At 42.2% G+C, this 18,676-nt stretch overlaps 2 protein-coding genes across 2 annotated transcripts in view; one reads left to right on the forward strand and one right to left on the reverse strand.

The window, feature by feature from the left end:
* Window positions 1–492: 492 nt before the first annotated feature.
* Window positions 493–8,719, reverse strand: LOC111836127 (sterile alpha motif domain-containing protein 12-like). The gene is made up of 4 exons (XM_023797126.2): window positions 8,611–8,719; window positions 4,405–4,538; window positions 3,092–3,229; window positions 493–1,840 (listed from the first exon to the last, which is right to left on the reverse strand). Exons 2-4 carry the CDS (start codon window positions 4,526–4,528, stop codon window positions 1,824–1,826), a joined length of 279 nt encoding a protein of 92 aa, XP_023652894.1. The 5' UTR covers window positions 4,529–4,538; window positions 8,611–8,719; the 3' UTR covers window positions 493–1,823.
* An 830-nt stretch (window positions 8,720–9,549) lies between these two features.
* scara5 (scavenger receptor class A, member 5 (putative)) overlaps window positions 9,550–18,676 on the forward strand; it is a 40,305-nt gene continuing 31,178 nt past the window's right edge. The window contains exons 1-2 of the mRNA XM_023797125.2: window positions 9,550–9,955; window positions 13,167–13,303. Of these exons, the coding sequence (XP_023652893.2) occupies window positions 13,183–13,303 (121 nt within the window). The 5' untranslated portion in view covers window positions 9,550–9,955; window positions 13,167–13,182. The remainder of the gene's footprint in view (window positions 9,956–13,166; window positions 13,304–18,676) is intronic.

Genomic DNA, 18,676 nt, shown 5'->3' on the forward strand with positions numbered 1-18,676 from the left:
CCGTAGAACGATATTAATCACACCATCTAATTTGCCTGCCAGCCCCCCCCAATGGGATTCTGCAGCTACCGGCTCAGCACTTAAGTCCACGGAAGGTGTGAAAATGTAAACAGCATCAGTCTGGCATTGCTTTTGTTTTGGTGAAAATTTTTTTGCAGGGGGGGGGGCATACTTTGAATACTTCGCATTCCTAAGCTTCTTTCCCAAACACTGTAAGAAAACAAGTACCAATTTGTACCTTTGAGGGTATAATTGCTGTACCCTTAAGGGTCTGCTAATTGCACCGTAGCTGTAGGTACAAGTGCCTACCTTTTAATATACTGAAATGGACTCTGAGGAACATTTTTGTCCCACTGGGGGTACATTAATGTTGTTTGTACCTTGGGGTACAAACCTGTACCAGGGCTGTACCCTTTATTCTGACAGTGCACGTTTGTAGCAATTCTCCTTTATCTGAAGTACAACAAGTCAAATACGACAGAAGGGACGCAATCAGTTTCCAACTCAATCTGAGAAACATTTTATTTAGTGAAATACATGAAAATTCATATAGGTTAGCTTTACTGATTATTTGCAACTAATGAAACACAAAATAATATATCAGCATAAATATAGAAACAATGTATCTTGTAAATTCAAGTAATCTGCCTAAGTTAGTTTTACTGTAAGTCAGTTTAAGTCATGTAAGTTTATTTCATTCTCTGCTTATCCTAGGGAGGACCATAGCTGGGCCTGGAGCCCAGCGTTCAAACTGAGGGTGATCTGGGTCTCAGGGACCCCCCCCCCCCCCCAAAAAGAAAAACAAATATGCCTGGGGGGGGGGGGGGGGGGGTTCCCCTAAAAATGACCAAATAAAAACTACTGCTGTCGCCACCCCCCTCCCTTCCTCCAGATGACCTCCCTCTCGGTTCCCAGCACAACAGAACCAAACAATCATGGACATCGAACCCGGTACAGGTGTATCGGAAGCTCAGGGGGAGCAAAAATGTGAATGACCGGGAGGCCCCCCGAGGGCTGGGCTGAGAATCGCTGGCCTACCTGCATGTTTCTGGACGGTAGGAGAGAACCAGAGTAACTGGAAACGCCCACGATGTAGGGAGAACATGCAAACACACGCGTCAGAGAGACTGGATTCAAACAGCTCGACCCACTAAGCCACCCAAAAATGCACCACTAAGAATACAAATATCACACTTTAATGCCTGAATATCTATGGAGAAATCTCAATCATTCCAAAGCCACCTCAAAATTATCCATTACTAAGTCTTAAAAAAAAAAAACCTTAAAAAAATATAAAAGCAGTTTTTGTAACAGATGCTTGATTCTGGTCTAAATGCAGTACCTAACAAATACACCAGCATAATGTTTTTTTTATGGCCTTTTAGTACCAGACAAAAAACAAGCCAGGTGATAGGAGTCGTCCTCAAGCTGATCTGAGTCTTACCAGGGTCTGCCGGCGTGTCGCTGTTACCTAAACCGCATTTATGACCAGCCCCTAGCCTGCATTAATTTCTGAAACTACCCCACTCCAATTAACACTGGGTCCCACAGAAGGCCCCCAGAATGCTTCTCCTAAGTACACAGGGCCGTCTCCTTCCTGTGTCCCTGCACAGGCAACTAGGCATCGCACAACTAAAATAAAATAAACTAACCAATGTGAGCCACGTTCGGTGAGAGGCTGTAAATTGACAATGTCAGAAAAATTCCACAATTCGACCAATCGGGTGCCGTTCCTGATGTCCGCGGTCTTCAAGGCGAACATGCTGCCTTTTTCTGTCCCTCCACAAGGAGGGGCACTTCTGCACATTTCCGACGGTCCCATGTCACAGGGGAAAAAATTCTACGGGGAAAAAAACCAGCATATATTTAGATGTAGACAATGCAATCTGAGAATGCTTAAGCAAAAATGGCCACTCTGAAGCCATTCATTTGAGTTTACACACCTCATTTTAGTGCTTAAGTACACCCCCCCTCAAGTTAATATCATTTATTCACTTCTGTACAACTAAGTTTAAAAGACTCCTTCCCCCGTTACTAACATCTCACAAATGTTTTCTGGAATTCAGATAAAATTTCCTTACTCAATATTCAAGAGTGCCTCGCGTTACCAAGTCCAGGTCTTTAGGCTGTACCTCTAACTTCACTGGAAGAGGCGAGAGCGGCCCCCCAGTTTTCCATACACTGTTTTGTCACATGACATTGGTCAACAAAGATTTTGTCACAGAACAACTAAAGGCTGCCTTCCATTTAAAATCCTGATTTCAGAATTGCACTCAAATTTTGCTTTTACCCATAGTTTTTGAGTGATGTGATTTTTAGACTATATTGATGGTATATAATTATATATATTTTTGAGGGATGTCACTTTTAGGCTATACTGCTGGTATATAACACCTTTTAAAAGATGTATGGGTACATTAAAGTTTAATTTAACACAGAAGGGCACAGAGTACTGCAAGTCTGTTTTGCCAGAGTTTACAGGCTGTAACACGTGGGGACACGCTGAGGGGGGGGGGGCGCACGCTGTGACTGGACCCTGCTCCCTCTCTCTGAAGCCCAGCTCCCGCCAGCTGGTGATCGGGTCTCAGGGGTTTGCTGGGCCCTCAGGAGGGACGTTCCTGAGCCCAAGTACAGCAGAAAATCACACACTTCTACCTTTAGGATGAGTCACCTCCTCCAAACACATATAACGTAAATATATCTACTGTATAGTGTGAAGTTCAATTGTACGTCACTCAAAATCCTTGCGTTATAGTACGAATCTAATCAAGACCTCCCTAAGAAAATACTAATACTAAATATTAAAGATTTAGGCTTACTTATTTTGGATCACGTGACAAAAAAAGTCAAATTGTGTTGACCCGTATCATTAATGGGCATGAGAGGAATGGCTTGGAGTTTTTCCTCTTCATACACATGATGCTTGAAATTATATTTCAGGTCACGCACCTCACATAACAACAGAGCACTACCGGGATTTAAACCTTCAATGTATAGGTGATGTGACCAATTCTTTAATAACCTCAGTCCTTGCCGTCCCCAGGAAGAACGCTCATATAGCACAGTTTTCTGGACAGGGTGCGTTCGTCACCTGAGAAGAAATCATTGAGGGTCTCCAGCTCCTCCTGAACCTTCAAGACCAAGACATCCTGCAAGATCTCCTGCTGCTGCTTAGGCTCGATGCCCATCCTCTGTAGCTGGGGCTCAGTCATCCTCAGCAGGGCTCGGCCTGCAGAGGCACATTAATCAGTTAAACCAAATACATGAATGATTATGTGGGGTAATGAACCTGTAAACACACAAGCCAACCAGGAGCCTAATTAGTTTAATGCATAATCAAAGAAAGTGCTGAACTAATCTATGAAAGTATACTCACATCATTATGTAATGTACAGCAAATGCTAAATAAATTTTATTTGATGGGGAAAAATTGATGTGGAGAGTACGGTAACTCAGTGGGAGCGCAGTTGCTTCACACCTCCAGGGTTGTGGGATCAAGACCCACCCCTTCTCCATGTGTGCGGAGTTTGCATGTGTTTCCCATGTTCTGCTGGTTGTTTCCAGGTACAACCATAGTCCAATGACATGCTATTAGGCTAACTGGTGATTTTAAACTGCCCACCCTGAATGAATGTGTGCTGGTGTATATGCTCTGCGAAGTGCTGGTGTATATGCCCTGCGAAGTGCCGGTGTATATGCCCTGCGAAGTGCCGGTGTATATGCCCTGCGATGTGCCGGTGTATATGCCCTGCGATGTGCCGGTGTATATGCCCTGCGATGTGCCGGTGTATATGCCCTGCGATGTGCCGGTGTATATGCCCTGCGATGTGCCGGTGTATATGCCCTGCGATGTGCCGGTGTATATGCCCTGCGATGTGCCGGTGTATATGCCCTGCGAATTGCTGGCATCCAGTGAAGCTTCCTGGGGTCTCTGCAGTGCTTGGGATTGGCTCCAAGCCACACTGAGACTCTACTCAGGAAGTATAAAAGGTGTGAAGATGAATGGACAGAAACATCTTATTTCCAAAAATCCACAATTAGTCTGAATTTTTAACTCTGCATTTCCAGCCACCAAATCAAACTTGTGCACAATAAGTGGTATAAATACCATAATCATAAATCAACTGCTCGCAATGGCATATAGATGGCATATGAAATGCCACAGGGTGAGGGACTAATGAAGTCTGTGTCTCTGAGGAGCGACTAACTGAACAGAGAAAAGCCATTTGTGGGACGTAATTAGAAAGGCCAGGGTGAGCACGGGCCATGTTGGTTTGGTGACGGTTGTGTTCCTAAGGAAATAAGACTTTTTCTTAGACTTCATACTGCATGACAAATATAATGAGGCAGTAACAGGACAGGTGGAAAGGGGCAGTTAAGCGTGGAACGTCGCGGGAAAAGCACCTGAAATGCAGTGGGTTCTGATCGCCTCCAGGAAGGCAGTCTGTCCGGAGGAGTGATGGTCCTGGACCCATCTGCAGACCTCCTCCACCGTCCACCGGGAGACCCTCCTGCCACAGTCCGTCATGGAGGACAGCCTGCGGAATCGATGCAGATCTCACCTGCTGCATTTTACATACGAGGCCAGTGCTCAGTGTATTCAATGGGGTCTACAAAGGATGTTTCCAAGTGATGGGTTTAATCCAAAAGGAATTTAACATGGCTTCCATCCCATCTCGGGACACTGAATATAGCAGGGAGACAATCCAGGAGAATATCAATTCTATGGTTCTGCCATAAAAAAACTGAGGCTCAAAACATGACTCATGGTACAAGGGCTTCTATTAAAACCTAAATACTCAAACACCATTTGCAGTTTTTTTTTTTTTTTTTTTTTAAAAGAAACTTTGTCATTAGCTGTTTGCTAATGATTGTGAGCAATTTGTGACTTAGCTTCACACCTTAAACGAGGCGTCAGATAGATAAGGTAAAGATGAAGATAAAGATAACAATCTCTGATGGATTCACAACAGGAAATAACTTTGTCTATGGTACATCGTCTAAGTGATTCTGATTTCAGCTGCTGGTATTAGGGGACGTCTTCACTTCACTTACCAGCTGTAGCAGAATCGCCCCAAATGTAATACTTACCAGCAGATTTTATGCCACTAAAACAACATAAGCAGGAATCAAAGAAAAGATCTTTACAGGCACAATCTTCATTGTACGGGAGTAATTTCTCTACAGCAGAATGTAGAAGTCTACCAAGGACTCCCCAGGTTAAGACGGGGTTACGCTGCGAAAAACCTATCGTAAGGCGAAAATGCATTTTAATACAGTACACCTAACCTAACAAACATCATAGCCTAGCCTAGCCCACCTCAAACATGCTCAGAACACTTACGTTAGCCTACAGTTGGGCAAAATCATTTAACACAAAACCTATATTATAATAAAGGCTTGAATATGACATGTGCTTTATTGAATAATCACACAGCGTAAAGTCAAAATATCATAACATGAACACATACCATCGTAACCTGGGAAGCGTCTGCACTTTGCATTTGAATTGTGCGAATAAAGTAATGAGAAAATATCATCTTAAAAAAATATCATGTTGTTATAAAATTACGCTAAGACGGGCATGTTGTGCCACAGTGAGGCAAATTTAGGTGACAAGCCTTCTTCATTCATCTGCTGTCAGCTTTCAACAATATGCACTCATTGGCCACTTCAACAAGAACCCCTGCTTGTCAGGTACAAATGGCCTGTTCCTCCTAACTTGGAATCATGTGGCTGAAACTAAATACTTTGAGCAGGGGTGTCAAACTCCAGTCCTGGAGGGCCGGAGCCCTGTGTAGCTTAGCTCTTTCCCTGTTCCACCACAAATGATTCAGCTCAAGAGCTGTGTGGTAATTAGCACAAGGGGTTTGAGACTTGGAGCATCCATACAGGGTCAGGAGGACCACTTACTGTGCGGCCAAGCATTAGATCTAAGTGATTTTGGTGTGATTGTTGGTGCCAGCTGTGGAAACGGCCACCCTCCCCTGGCATCTCACATACTACACGGTCTAGAGTTTACTGAGAGTAATGTGATGAGCGAAGAACAGCCAGTAAGGGGCAGCTCGCTTTCCACAAATGCCTCGTTAATGAGAGAGGTTGAAGGAAAACAGTCAGGCTCATCAAAGCTAACAGGCAGGTCACACGTGCAATAATAACAGCGCAGTAGAGAAAGGCACATCTCGTCTACCCTCAAAGTGGTTCTGGAGACAAAAAGGGATTTTACCCAGCACTATACAGCAGTAGCTAATAAAGTATAAAGGACATTTCCATGGTGGCAAGACCACGGATGTGCAGAATTAGGGGACAGAGCACCTGCTCCTTTTGTCACGGACGATTGAAACAGACTCCTTCCTGATTCCCGAGTGCCCCTTTTCAAATTTTATCCAGGGATCGTCCCGTCCCGCCCCCCCCCAAACCAGAGATTGATCTCTGATCCTTACTCCCTTCCTCGTGTCACACTGATCTGATGGCCATCCTAACATAAGCCTTATACCGACATTTTCCCCTAAAACCGCTATGTAATGATTCCTAAAGAAAGCAGACAAGGCCGATTATGTCACTTTTTAAACCTTCACGTGAAACAAAGCCCTTTCATTCAGATATTAAAGTCTGATTTCCAGATTCAATAAAGTCAGGATGTTGTACAAGCATAAACACATCATTCTTATAAGCAGTAATCCTCTCTGGAAAATTCTTTTCCAAACAGTACATGGAGGAGACATCCGTCTGTTGAAAGCTGAACAATGCCAGATATGAAGCTTTTGTTACTAGTATGATATAGGCCTAATGGTTAAATTATACCTGTATTACTTCTTGTAGCAGTATAAGGATGTAAATACATTTATGTACTTATTCATAATTGAGGGTAAAAACTAACTAATTGACTTACAAGTTCTTAAGGCAGCATGGCACTTTCTATTCCCGAGTGGTGAAAACTCAAGCATGAATGACTGGGAATGACACGTTCTGAACCAGATATTTTTCATAAGAGATTCCGAATGATATTTCCTGCACAAAGACACATTTATTAAACCACCAGTGTAGGAAGCAGTCAAGTCTTACTGCAATAGTGTTGCAGTCATTGACTTCTGGACTGAGACTTACGCTATTTTTTCCATAAGCCAATTGTATGAATTGTGACTTGGACACGAGAGGCCTGGCTTAGACTATTTTTGTTATTCAGCCAGAATATCCCTACTATTTCTGCTATGAGAGATTCTTCAGCAATAGATGTGTTATGGTTATGCTATCATATATTTCTGGCTTCTGACAACTGTCTAGGTACATTCAGAGTATTGTGTTAAAAGTCCATGTGCAGTCATATTGCAGTCTTCGGAGAATTTCCTAATTTCAGCTGTACATCTCACTACCCATTTTCAGTACTACTTAGAGCATGGAGAATAAATACAGCTGCAAAAAAGTTAAGACGTTAAGATATCTCACTTCTCCAGTTATGGTCACTTTCAATATTACGCCTTTCCAGGAATGCCAGCATCTAAAATAACTATGGTTAACTAGCAAGGATTCGTCTGATCATTTTCCTGTTAGAAGAGCTGTTTCGAAATTAAAACAGTATCCGTCGACCTGAATTTACGAATTTAACCACTGTTAAAATTAAGTGAACTGACGGACAAGCATGCTCACCAATCAGATCCTGGTCTTTTTAAGCATTTAAACAAACGAACCAATCACATTTCAGTAAATCTCCCTCCAACAGGTACCTGACAGTTTTCTAGCAGGGCTGCAAACTACTGACTATTATTAAGGTAGCTGTCAATTATGCTGTTTTCAGGTATTTTATTCTTTAAAGAATATGAGATTTTATACCTGTATATTACGGTGTTACCTTTCTGGTTCGCAAACCACCGCTTGTACCGCAGTTTGAACTAAACATTCTATGCAACCACCGTGACACTCATATTTACTTTCATTTTGTAAAGAAATACATTAAAACATGTCACCATCTTAGCTGTCATTGGGCTTGTGAGGTAATAAAAATTTAAAAGTGGATCAATTCATTGAAAAAGTAAAATATTGCCGAAATATGGAAACAATAACAAAGGAAAATTTTCACAGACTATGAGTCACGTAAAATGACAGCCCTGATACCAATGCACCACCGCATGGTGATTCACATTACTGCATATTCTGCTTGCTTTTTAAACGGGACCCGACCCACTTGTCTATTAAATTGTTTCTGTAGCTAATTCGGTTCCTAACTACGTTTTTATAACAGCACTCGCCCGGAAGAGGGATAATTGTGGGACTAAAACAAAAAACTTCTTGCAGGTGAAAGAAAAAAAAAGTTGCATTAGGGACTAAAAGAAAGAATACGAAACAAACAGCGAAGCGCAAACAAACCAAAGCAGGTTAAAGCAACAAATCTGTGACGTAATCCTGAAAGAGTCGCCGCAGACAAAACTTCATGCTTTAGTGATAATACAATAACAGCGCGAGGGCAAATGGTCTCCCAAATGGTCTCATTTTATGCCACGTTAGTTTCTCTATTTAGATATTGACTTAATCCTAAACCGATCTCATGCTACCAAATACGCCGATCAGGCATAAAGCAAAATGCTGTTATCCGTAACACGGCCTGTTTCTTACCTGTGCGGCTTTAATGTCGACAGTCGCACTTCCTCACACACCTGGATTAAACGGCGGAGGAGGAGCTACGCTCCTCCCGGGAAATCTACGCACCTCCTCATATGTCATTCTAAGGGAAAAAAACATGGCAGCACGCTCATATCAAAATATGACGCTGATCGTTTCATGTAGGCTATCTTAAAATTTGTGATAAATATATTATGATAAAAATATAATATTAAGACCTTGTCTGAACGGCTATATTTACCCGGCACTCAAACATAAAGTGCAGTTTAATCATTAGCTTAACTGTATTTCTAAATTTGAAAAAGTCTGTAAACTAAAAATGATTTGTAATTTTATTTATTTAGACAACTTGACACTCTAGTGATTACCGGAAAGCAGCAGTCCTGTAAATAACTTTTCAAAAAAGTTTATTTTTTCACTTGAAATTAATCTCTAAAAATGTCACGATAGCGGTTTAGCCTTTGTCCTATACTGATTATAATTGCCTCAGTCTTTCAAAACTTCTTGAAAACGACATTTTTGAGTAGCGAAAGCATCGAGAGCGTAGCTGCGCATGTTCAGCTTTCGGCAGGGAGCTGTTACTTTACGAAAAAGGATTATTGGCGACCACAATCTCACATTCTAGACGTACCAGCGGCATAAAATGAATATCGAATACTGAATATTTCCCCGATGAATGTCGCTAAACATGTTATTGTACGACTGGTACTAAAGTTAAGCTTTAGGCCTATACAGCAAAAGATTAAACAGTAATACATTTACTTATCCCTTATTCCTTATCAGTTTTAGATCGGTGTATATTTGGCCAAGTAGACAACTGTACCTATAAAATGACTAAAGTAGTTGCCATTAATGGATTGAAATGAAAAGTTTCTTGTCCACGAGAGGGCGCTTTTGGCATAAAAAAACTCCTTTTAAGTTGTTAATACACTGTTTTACCGGACATTGCCTTTGGTGCATAAACAGAGAAACCAGATCCTATACAATGAGATGCATATTTATCTAATGAGAATATTCCTCGAAAGCATAGCAGGCGCGCGATACTGCACGCTCCGTACATCAGATACAGGCTGAATGATCATTTATAACGGTGGCGTGTGACTTTTGCACAGTTGCACGTTTAGTGCTAGTTGCCAGATTATAATTTTTTTTTCTGCTAAGGTTGAGATGAAATTCTACAAAGTTTCGCCCTGAAGGGGAAGCATATTGTTTAAATGGTCCAAATGGCACGCATCGTAATCAAATGATCGCATTTTCGCAGTACAAGACCGAGGAAACATGAAATGCTAATATTTGAAAGTGCTACTCGTTGATTGCTTTCATCTTTTTAATTGGCAAGGTAAGTGGGAGGCTGTTTTGAAAGTTTATTAATCTTATTTTTAAGTAATACAAGGTGTGGAACCTGTTAAACTACACTTGACTGTCGATTGTTATTCTCTTCATCGAGGCTATCGGTTTGTACAAATTGATGATAATGGCAGGTGTAAAAGTTTTTCTTATTTGTCGCTTTTCTTTCCTCATTATATAGGGTTTATTACGTATAAATTGTTGCATATTTATTTATTTGTATTGTAGCTAATATTTCGGATGACTTTTTTCCTCCAGAATTACCGCAAGAAACCTGTACTTTAGATACAAAAACGGACAACTTTTATCACTTTCTTAAACGTGTGTACTATAAAACGAGTTGCATGTCCACAATGTTCATTGTGAATTTTTATTTATATCAAATGACAAGTGTGAATAAGCATGCACTGGGTTACCCTGTAAAAGGCTGACTGAAGTTATTTGCAGAAGGAAGAACTCTGTTATAGCGTCACGCGTAAATTCCTTTATTTCTGCCAATATACGGACCCACAGAACGAAGCAGTCTGCATTTATTTCGGCTTTTTGAGAACAAGGCTGCCCATAGGAGCAATCTGTCAGCCCCGATTCCAAATATCACTCTAAACAGAGGCTAGTAAAAGATGACGGTCACAGCTGTTAGTGCCAGAGATTAAACTTTTCTAATGATAAGATCTGACAGAAACCCCTTTTCTCTCTAGGAGTGAATCTCACAAGATCAGTAAGCCGGAAAAAGGACTATCAAAATTTGTGACTGTTTTTGTTTGGGGGAGTAACTCGCCGCCAGTAGTTCCCAAGTAGAGAACTTGACTTCAATTTAAAAAGCAATTTGCCAGGAAGATGATGGAGCCCCTTCTCAGTATAGACAAGCATGTGAAAGAGAGCGGGATGCCCTTCTTGTACTGGCGTCTTTCTCCGGGTCCTGTGCGATAATCCCAGGTCTCCTAGCAGCCTGGGGTGTTAATGGTCGTGTCTGCTGGACCAGAAAAGCCAACCCACTGTGTAATGAAAAGACCAGATTGAGTGCTTTTTAATGACTTTGCCCAACCGTCCTCTTGTGAAGTTCTGGGTTATTGTTGAACAATCCCACAGGGGGGCTGAACGCGGCGTCACCTCCCCGTACCATACAATGAGATTCTTATAGTCCTCAGTTAATCATTTACTGTGTGCATGCTGTCCGTAGGACAATCAGTTTGAGTACAATAACACCTGTTTAGTAATTCATTAAAACAATAACGAGAAACGTTAAATATAACGTGTCAGTATGATGAGCGCTTTTTGCAAGCGAAAGGCAATCCAGAAAATAAGTGTTTTACACGTTTGCGCGCTCCTCTGAGAATCATGTGTCATTAAAGTCCTTAACATCTGGGCACCTGCTGTCCTGCGTCCGTTTGCTGTTACTGACCGAATGCATGACAGAATTACTTGACTTTGTTTCATATACGGGGGCGGCATGGTGGTGCAGTGGTTAGCACTGTTGTCTCATACCTCTGGGACCTGGGTCCAAGTCTCCGCCTGGGTTACATGTGTGTAGAGTTTGCATGTTTTCTGCATCCTCCGGCGGCGGTTTGTACAGGTAATTACTGTCTGTTTCGCGTGACGTGTCCCCTGCCGCCGACTTGATCCCACTAGATTCCTGGTTGATCTATGGCACTAGAGGGCAGCACGACGGAACCGGAACCCAAACCTCATTGCCGTGAAAGAACATCCCAACCTTTTACACTAGTACCACCTACACACTAGTGACCGGAAACACTTCCAATTTTTAAAGATTGCAGAACTTTATTCAACTGTTGCCCAATTACTTATTTAATATTTGTGAAATCATTCATTGGATGATTAAATAAGTAACTTGAGCAAGAGCTGAATAAAGCTTTGCAATCTCTAAAAGTTGGAAGTATTTCCACATTTTGGGCCACTAGTGTAGATACAGCCTTTCTAAATCCTTAAAATAAACAAACAAGGCCCCCCTTTCTAAAGTAGGGCATAATTTTGGGTTGAGCATGGGGGGAATTGAGATCTCCACCCATTTAGTCTGGGGGGTTGTATTGACTGGTTTGCACCCATGAGTATTCTTAATCCATGCCAGATTATCTGATCCCTACTGTTTGTCTTCCTGATCCTTGGAAATATTTGAAGACTTGCCAGCCCATCTGTGAGATTCTTTGGATTACAAACTCCCAAATTTTGTCCCAATGCAAAACAAACAAAAAAAATCGTAAAAACACAGTTCTGTGGATCCCTGTTATTTCTGCATTGTATTTCATCGGCCAATGATTTTACAGCTCGACTGGAATTACGTTTTAAAATTTGTTGTGTTTTCTCTGACTAACGTTTATATGATTTGCCCAAGATTTACAGAGCAATAAGTGTGGAAATAAATCCCCAGTGTGCCAAATTGTGAAAAATCAAAGAAAATGTTTAAAGTTATTTAACTGGGAAGTAAGTGTATATTTGCTCAACACATAATTTAACATTAGAGCATATGAAAATTTAGAGTACAAAACAAAAAGTAATAGGAATTTATTCTGTCTTGATCTTACTGATATCTTGTTGGATCGCTAGATGAACGCCGCTTCAATTCCCAAACCTCTCTTCAGGGGCACCTCAGCCATTCCATGTATTTGTTAAAGTTCTCCACCAGCTCAATTAATGAATGAACTTAATTAGTAAATAACTTAATGAAACACTGATTAGCCAAAGGTTTACTACTAGTCAAGTTGCATAATATATGGGAATATTGGATGGATACTGGGGTGACTTTAGTAGAGGTGTTGAAGTTGCTAAACTGACACACTTACAGATATACAATCATAGTTTTATATCAACCTGAAGATCATTCAAACATAATTTTCTTTGCTTAAGACTTTTGCGGAGTGCTGCGTCTTTCACAAACATAGATTTGTTTTGTGATGCTAGACAATTTGATTATTATTAACAAAGGTGATCTAGATAGACTGCTGCCTTGACTATTACTAGGTGAAGAAATGTGTGTCACAATCCTTAAATAATGGAGCACTTCAAGAACAGAGATTTACGGAAGGTGTAGCTTGCAGTCTCTAGATGGGCTGGTTCACATTTCCTTGATTAAAATTGGTCATTTCGCTTAGTATTTAGAGGATTATTTGTAAAGCCGTGAGATATGTTGCTTTGAATCTGACGGCGTGCTGTGCTTTTGACACAGTGTTGTGTGACGCTCTTTCCAGGACGTAGCGGATAACAATGGACAACAAGGCCATGTACGTCAGCTCATACGAGGAGCGGGAGAATGGATCCTTCTACGAGGAAGGATATGAGGGCATGAGTAGCAGGAACCTTTCCAAGCTGAACCTGTGTGAAGAAAGTAAGGGCATCACATGTGACCTGCATATCTCGCCCGACTGTTTCTCAGTGCGTTATCTTGTAAAGACCTCACATCCAGCAGTATATCTTGATGTAGTGTTCGGGGGCAGGAAGTCAAGCAGCTTGACACGAAATATCTGAAGGGCAACGACTCACCAATACTTATCGGGTTTCCCAGCTTCTTAACACACTAACACAAATCTACTTAATGATCACTGCAGACACCCAGAGAAACCAATCTTTGGTTGATTTTTTTGCATGCTTTGCTTCAAAAGGGGGAAAAAAAACAAAATGGTAATACTTTATTTAAAGCAGTAATCATAATAATTATTCTATTAGGAATGCATTATAATGCATTCGTAAAGTATTATAGTCACGGCTATAACTATTTATAAAAAGGCAAATATTATAGGTATGTTTATTAAGAATGCTTTATGAAGGTCTCATCTATAAGTTAGCAATGCATTATAATGGTATCTATAGTGCATTATACATGAGTGCTTTAAGTACAGTGTTACCTAAACAACCAGAGTAGAGCCCTATGTGAAGGTGGGGAGTTTCTGTTTATAGGAATATTTACTGCATGCTATGATTCAGGGCTATCATATTCGTTGCTGCAATTCTGTGTGCTGTTTATGTCTGAATGTTGTTTGTTTTTTGACAGAAACGAATTGTTTTATTATATTGCGTTATTTTCTGTCGGAGAATCTGTCAGCAGTGTATACTAAATCGACCATCTGAGCACCAGCTTATGTTGTCATGAGGTCTGATCTGAGTCACTGCGACCCCTTCAGGGATCCATTAGTACACATTCTGGCCCAGTTGCTCTGCTCTTCTTTGGCTGCCCATGTTGTGTAAGACGGTCACTGCGGCCAGCGCTGATGTTTTCACCAGAACTGTTTAGAGTTTGGTAAAAGTGAAAAATCAATCCGGAATCAGACACAGCTGCTGTCTTCTCTGTGAAACTCTTTGATTTGTTTCTCTCTGTTTGGGAGATTCATGGTTACAGACCCGATACTTTCTTCGACACACATTTTCACTCAGAGCTACTTGCATCAGCTTATTTAATTTTTTGCTTTTAAAATTCACCCATTTTTATAGTCAGATTTGTTGGTCTTAAGTTACACATTATAAAGGTCCAACATCATAGCCCATGTTGACAGGCCTGGTTTCCTAACTGCCAATGTAATGAGCACAGTATTTTGCTTTTACCATTGATAAGCTGCATGAAATGCAGATGACACTGAATTTTCATGGGATTTCCGAATGGTACAGACGTAAAGTTTTATGCTCTGCTTGTCGAATGTGAGATGGGTCAACAGCCAAGAGACCAATTACAATAGTATGTTTCATCTGGCTTTCCCTCCACGGGACTTGGAGTTTTATTGCTGCGGAGCATTTAATGCGACATTCGCCTCCAAGAACTTTTTGAGGTTTTGATTAGCGAAGAATGCAAACTTTTTTTTAAGTGCCTTTCGTGCAATGGGTGCGGCAAGTGTTGTAATCAGGGTAATAACGAAATGATTAGATACCTTGTGGTTTGGCATAACAGGAACTCCAGCGAGCCGCTCAACTTTCCTGCTCAAACCATTCCTCTCCCAGCATGCAACGGAGCGCTGGGAAAAATATGCAGGGGCCTGCACTGCAGCTGCATGTGCAGGAGGGTACTGCGTGTTCTCTGCTTTGTATGTGTGTGTCAAATGGGAGGCATGGATTTGATGTGCAGCCTCGCAGCCAGAGGTCGCCCGAGTTTCCGGGCATGACCGGTATGTGGTGAGCAGAACGCCGGACTTGGACAGGTGCGGTTCGCACGTGTGCGCCATGTGGCACGGCACTGCCTAATAAGCACCGCCTGCTTTCAAAAGTCCAAATAAACATGGACACCAGATATGCGCCCTCAACAGCTGGAATTCCGTGAAATCTTTTCCCCTCAGGAACCTCAGGCCTGCCGAACAAAAGCAACAACTTTGTAATATGGACAAGCCCTCTGTGTCCGGTATTAGCAACTCAGTCTGTGCTTAGAGGGATACACTCCCAAACTTCCCACACTAGCAACTCAGTCTGTGCTTAGAGGGATACACTCCCAAACTTCCCACACTAGCAACTCAGTCTGTGCTTAGAGGGATACACTCCCAAACTTCCCACACTAGCAACTCAGTCTGTGCTTAGAGGGATACACTCCCAAACTTCCCACACTAGCAACTCAGTCTGTGTTTAGAGGGATACACTCCCAAACACAGGCCCGTATCCATTACTGGTGTGTTCAGCTTGCTCTTTCCTGTTTTTGCTCTTTGTGCTTTAACGTTGGAAGAATGCAGCATTTCAGCTGTTCTGAGCCATTTCCTGCGTAAATGATGTCATGTTGTGCTCGCATTAGTCTGTGTGCCTGACGTGTAAATATCAGCTGATTATCTGATATTCTGAAGCACAGAGCCGACTGTACAGCAAGCCCAGTGCCAGCCCTAGTACTGATCACTCTGGCGCGTCTTAAGATTCTTAATCTAAATTACCAAACAATTTTATGTTTCATGATATATATTCCACAGTATTGTTGCCTGTCCTGGACCTACAGTGCTCACAGTAAGCCTTGGGGTGCCGACTTAATTCAGTAAAAAGTATTGCAAATGTATTGGTTTTATAACAAAAATCATTGTATCAACCAGTAGTTTTAAGTATGAAAGCATTAATTTAAAATGGTCATAAATTGAAACCCAAATTATAGTTAAAAAAAGCTGTTCTGAGTTAAATAGTCTCATTGGGGGCTTTTTAATTAGTAACAACTTTGAAATAACATAAAACATCAAACATCTGTGTTTAGTATCCCTTTGAGAGGGAGTGACTACAACTACAATTAATAGCGAAATGGCAAAAACAGAACTGAATGAGCCAGTCAGAAAAATGATAACACTTAATATACAGAAAATGTCTGCGTGGAACATATTTGTGCAGATATGATAAATGTTGCTCGTCAATGGACTTTTGTTATGAAACCAATACATTCGCATCATTTTTACTGAATAAAGCAAGCATCCCATGCCTTTCTGTGGGCACGGAATTGCTTATACAGCTATTTAATTTTGCTTGTAAGATTTTGCATGCGGGTTGGGGGGGGGGGGGGGTTCAGTGGCTCATTCAATGGCATCGTAGCTTCATCCAGGAGTTTGCATGTGTGTCGTTATGTCAGTGAAGGTCACCTACAGGCATTCTGACTTTGGCCTGCAGTCCAAAAACACACAGAAAGCTGGCTTTTCTAAATTGGCCTTAGCGTGTGACTGTGGGTGCATGAATGGATGGATTTAGTACATGGATGTCGCCTCACAGGCACCGGACAGGACAGAATGTTTTGGACGGAAAGCAGTGAGCCCCATGTTGCGAGGGCCCAAAGAAGGCAAACGTAATCCATCTCTGAAGATGGCTGTTCTGGAGCCGGTCAATTTGCAGAGTCCTTCAGATTATTTAAACACTTCCAGGACATCCTATCATGTATCATTTCTTTTAGCTATGTAAAAAAATAGAATATACATTTTTATATATTATATATATCTCCACGACCCTAACCAGTAGTTAGAAATGGACAGAATATATATAATATGTGTGTGTGTGTGTGTGTGTATGTGCGCGCGTGTGTGTGTACAGTATGTGCGCGCGTGTGTGTGTGTGTATGTGCGCGCGTGTGTGTGTGTGTATGTGCGCGCGTGTGTGTGTACAGTATGTGCGCGCGTGTGTGTGTGTGTATGTGCGCGCGTGTGTGTGTGTGTATGTGCGCGCGTGTGTGTGTGTGTACAGTATGTGCGCGCGTGTGTGTGTGTGTATGTGCGCGCGTGTGTGTGTGTGTATGTGCGCGCGTGTGTGTGTGTGTACAGTATGTGCGCGCGTGTGTGTGTGTGTACAGTATGTGCGCGCGTGTGTGTGTGTGTATGTGCGCGCGTGTGTGTGTACAGTATGTGCGCGCGTGTGTGTGTGTGTATGTGCGCGCGTGTGTGTGTGTGTACAGTATGTGCGCGCGTGTGTGTGTGTGTATGTGCGCGCGTGTGTGTGTGTGTACAGTATGTGCGCGCGTGTGTGTGTGTGTATGTGCGCGCGTGTGTGTGTGTGTACAGTATGTGCGCGCGTGTGTGTGTGTGTACAGTATGTGCGCGCGTGTGTGTGTGTGTATGTGCGCGCGTGTGTGTGTGTGTACAGTATGTGCGCGCGTGTGTGTGTGTGTACAGTATGTGCGCGCGTGTGTGTGTGTGTACAGTATGTGCGCGCGTGTGTGTGTGTGTATGTGCGCGCGTGTGTGTGTACAGTATGTGCGCGCGTGTGTGTGTGTGTACAGTATGTGCGCGTGTGTGTGTGTGTACAGTATGTGCGCGCGTGTGTGTGTGTGTATGTGCGCGCGTGTGTGTGTGTGTATGTGCGCGCGTGTGTGTGTGTGTATTTTCTAACTTCTGGCAAGAATGCTGCCTGTTAGTGGCCCCGCCATGTTGCAGCTACAGCGTGTCCCTCACAGACCCTGAGCAGAATCCCCTCTGGTATGACATCACCCGCCTTGGGACGACCAAGGCAAGTTTGCGTTGCTGTCAGAAGCGAGTTTATGGAAAAAGACCTGGAGTGCCATCAGTATGAATCCAGGGCTGCATGATGCATGGGCTAACACAGGTAGCCTGGAGAAACCAGGACGGTGGTTAATTGTGGGTGTGACAGGCGTGTCAAAAGATGGGCATGGGGTTAACCGCCGCTGTCATGGCAACCTGATCTGTGATTGGCCTAACGTGGTGGTCTGGTTCTGATGATGAAATGGCTGGCTGTCGCCGTCTGTGGCTTGGATGGGAAGCTAGCGCGATGCTAATGGTACATAATCTTTCCCCTTGGGGCAAATGTGTCCCTCAAATCTGATCCTGTCAGGCACGAGTTGACAGAAATCTCTTAAATAAAATCTTTCTGTTTGTGGTACTTTAGATATGTTTTGGTCAGATTCTTTTGAGACTGAAGTATATTCTCTGTAGAATAATTATTCATATGCATCTCACAGTGCTTTAGACAATGACACTGAGAACAGTGATGGCTAAGACTTAGTCCACGGCTAACAGGATTGTTCCCTGGCAGACTGTGTGCTCATGCATCTTTCTTTGATTAGTTACTGATCTGCATGTAACTAAGTATATTTTTGCAATAATGCGTGTGTAAAAATAGCAGAAACGATTCTCTCTAACTGAAGTCAGCTTTACACGCTGGATAAAGGTCAGAATGAAAACTTTTCCATACAAGATCTTCCCAAGATCGAGTCTGCAGTTCCAATATATCTTTGTTTTTTCCCTAGAACACAGGAAAGTACATTGCATGGTATATAACCAAATATATTTTGACAATAATCCATGCATAAAAACAGTAC

The sequence above is a fragment of the Paramormyrops kingsleyae genome, chromosome 19 (genome assembly GCF_048594095.1).
Source record: "Paramormyrops kingsleyae isolate MSU_618 chromosome 19, PKINGS_0.4, whole genome shotgun sequence".
Taxonomy (NCBI): Eukaryota; Metazoa; Chordata; class Actinopteri; order Osteoglossiformes; family Mormyridae; genus Paramormyrops; species Paramormyrops kingsleyae.

Bases quoted from the DNA above. Each gene is read 5' to 3' on its own strand.
- LOC111836127 (XM_023797126.2), bottom strand. From the start codon at position 4,528: ATGACGGACTGTGGCAGGAGGGTCTCCCGGTGGACGGTGGAGGAGGTC. The intron at 3,230-4,404 runs GTGCTTTTCCCG...GTGCCTCTGCAG, and splicing joins CAGAACCCACTGCATTTCAG to GCCGAGCCCTGCTGAGGATG.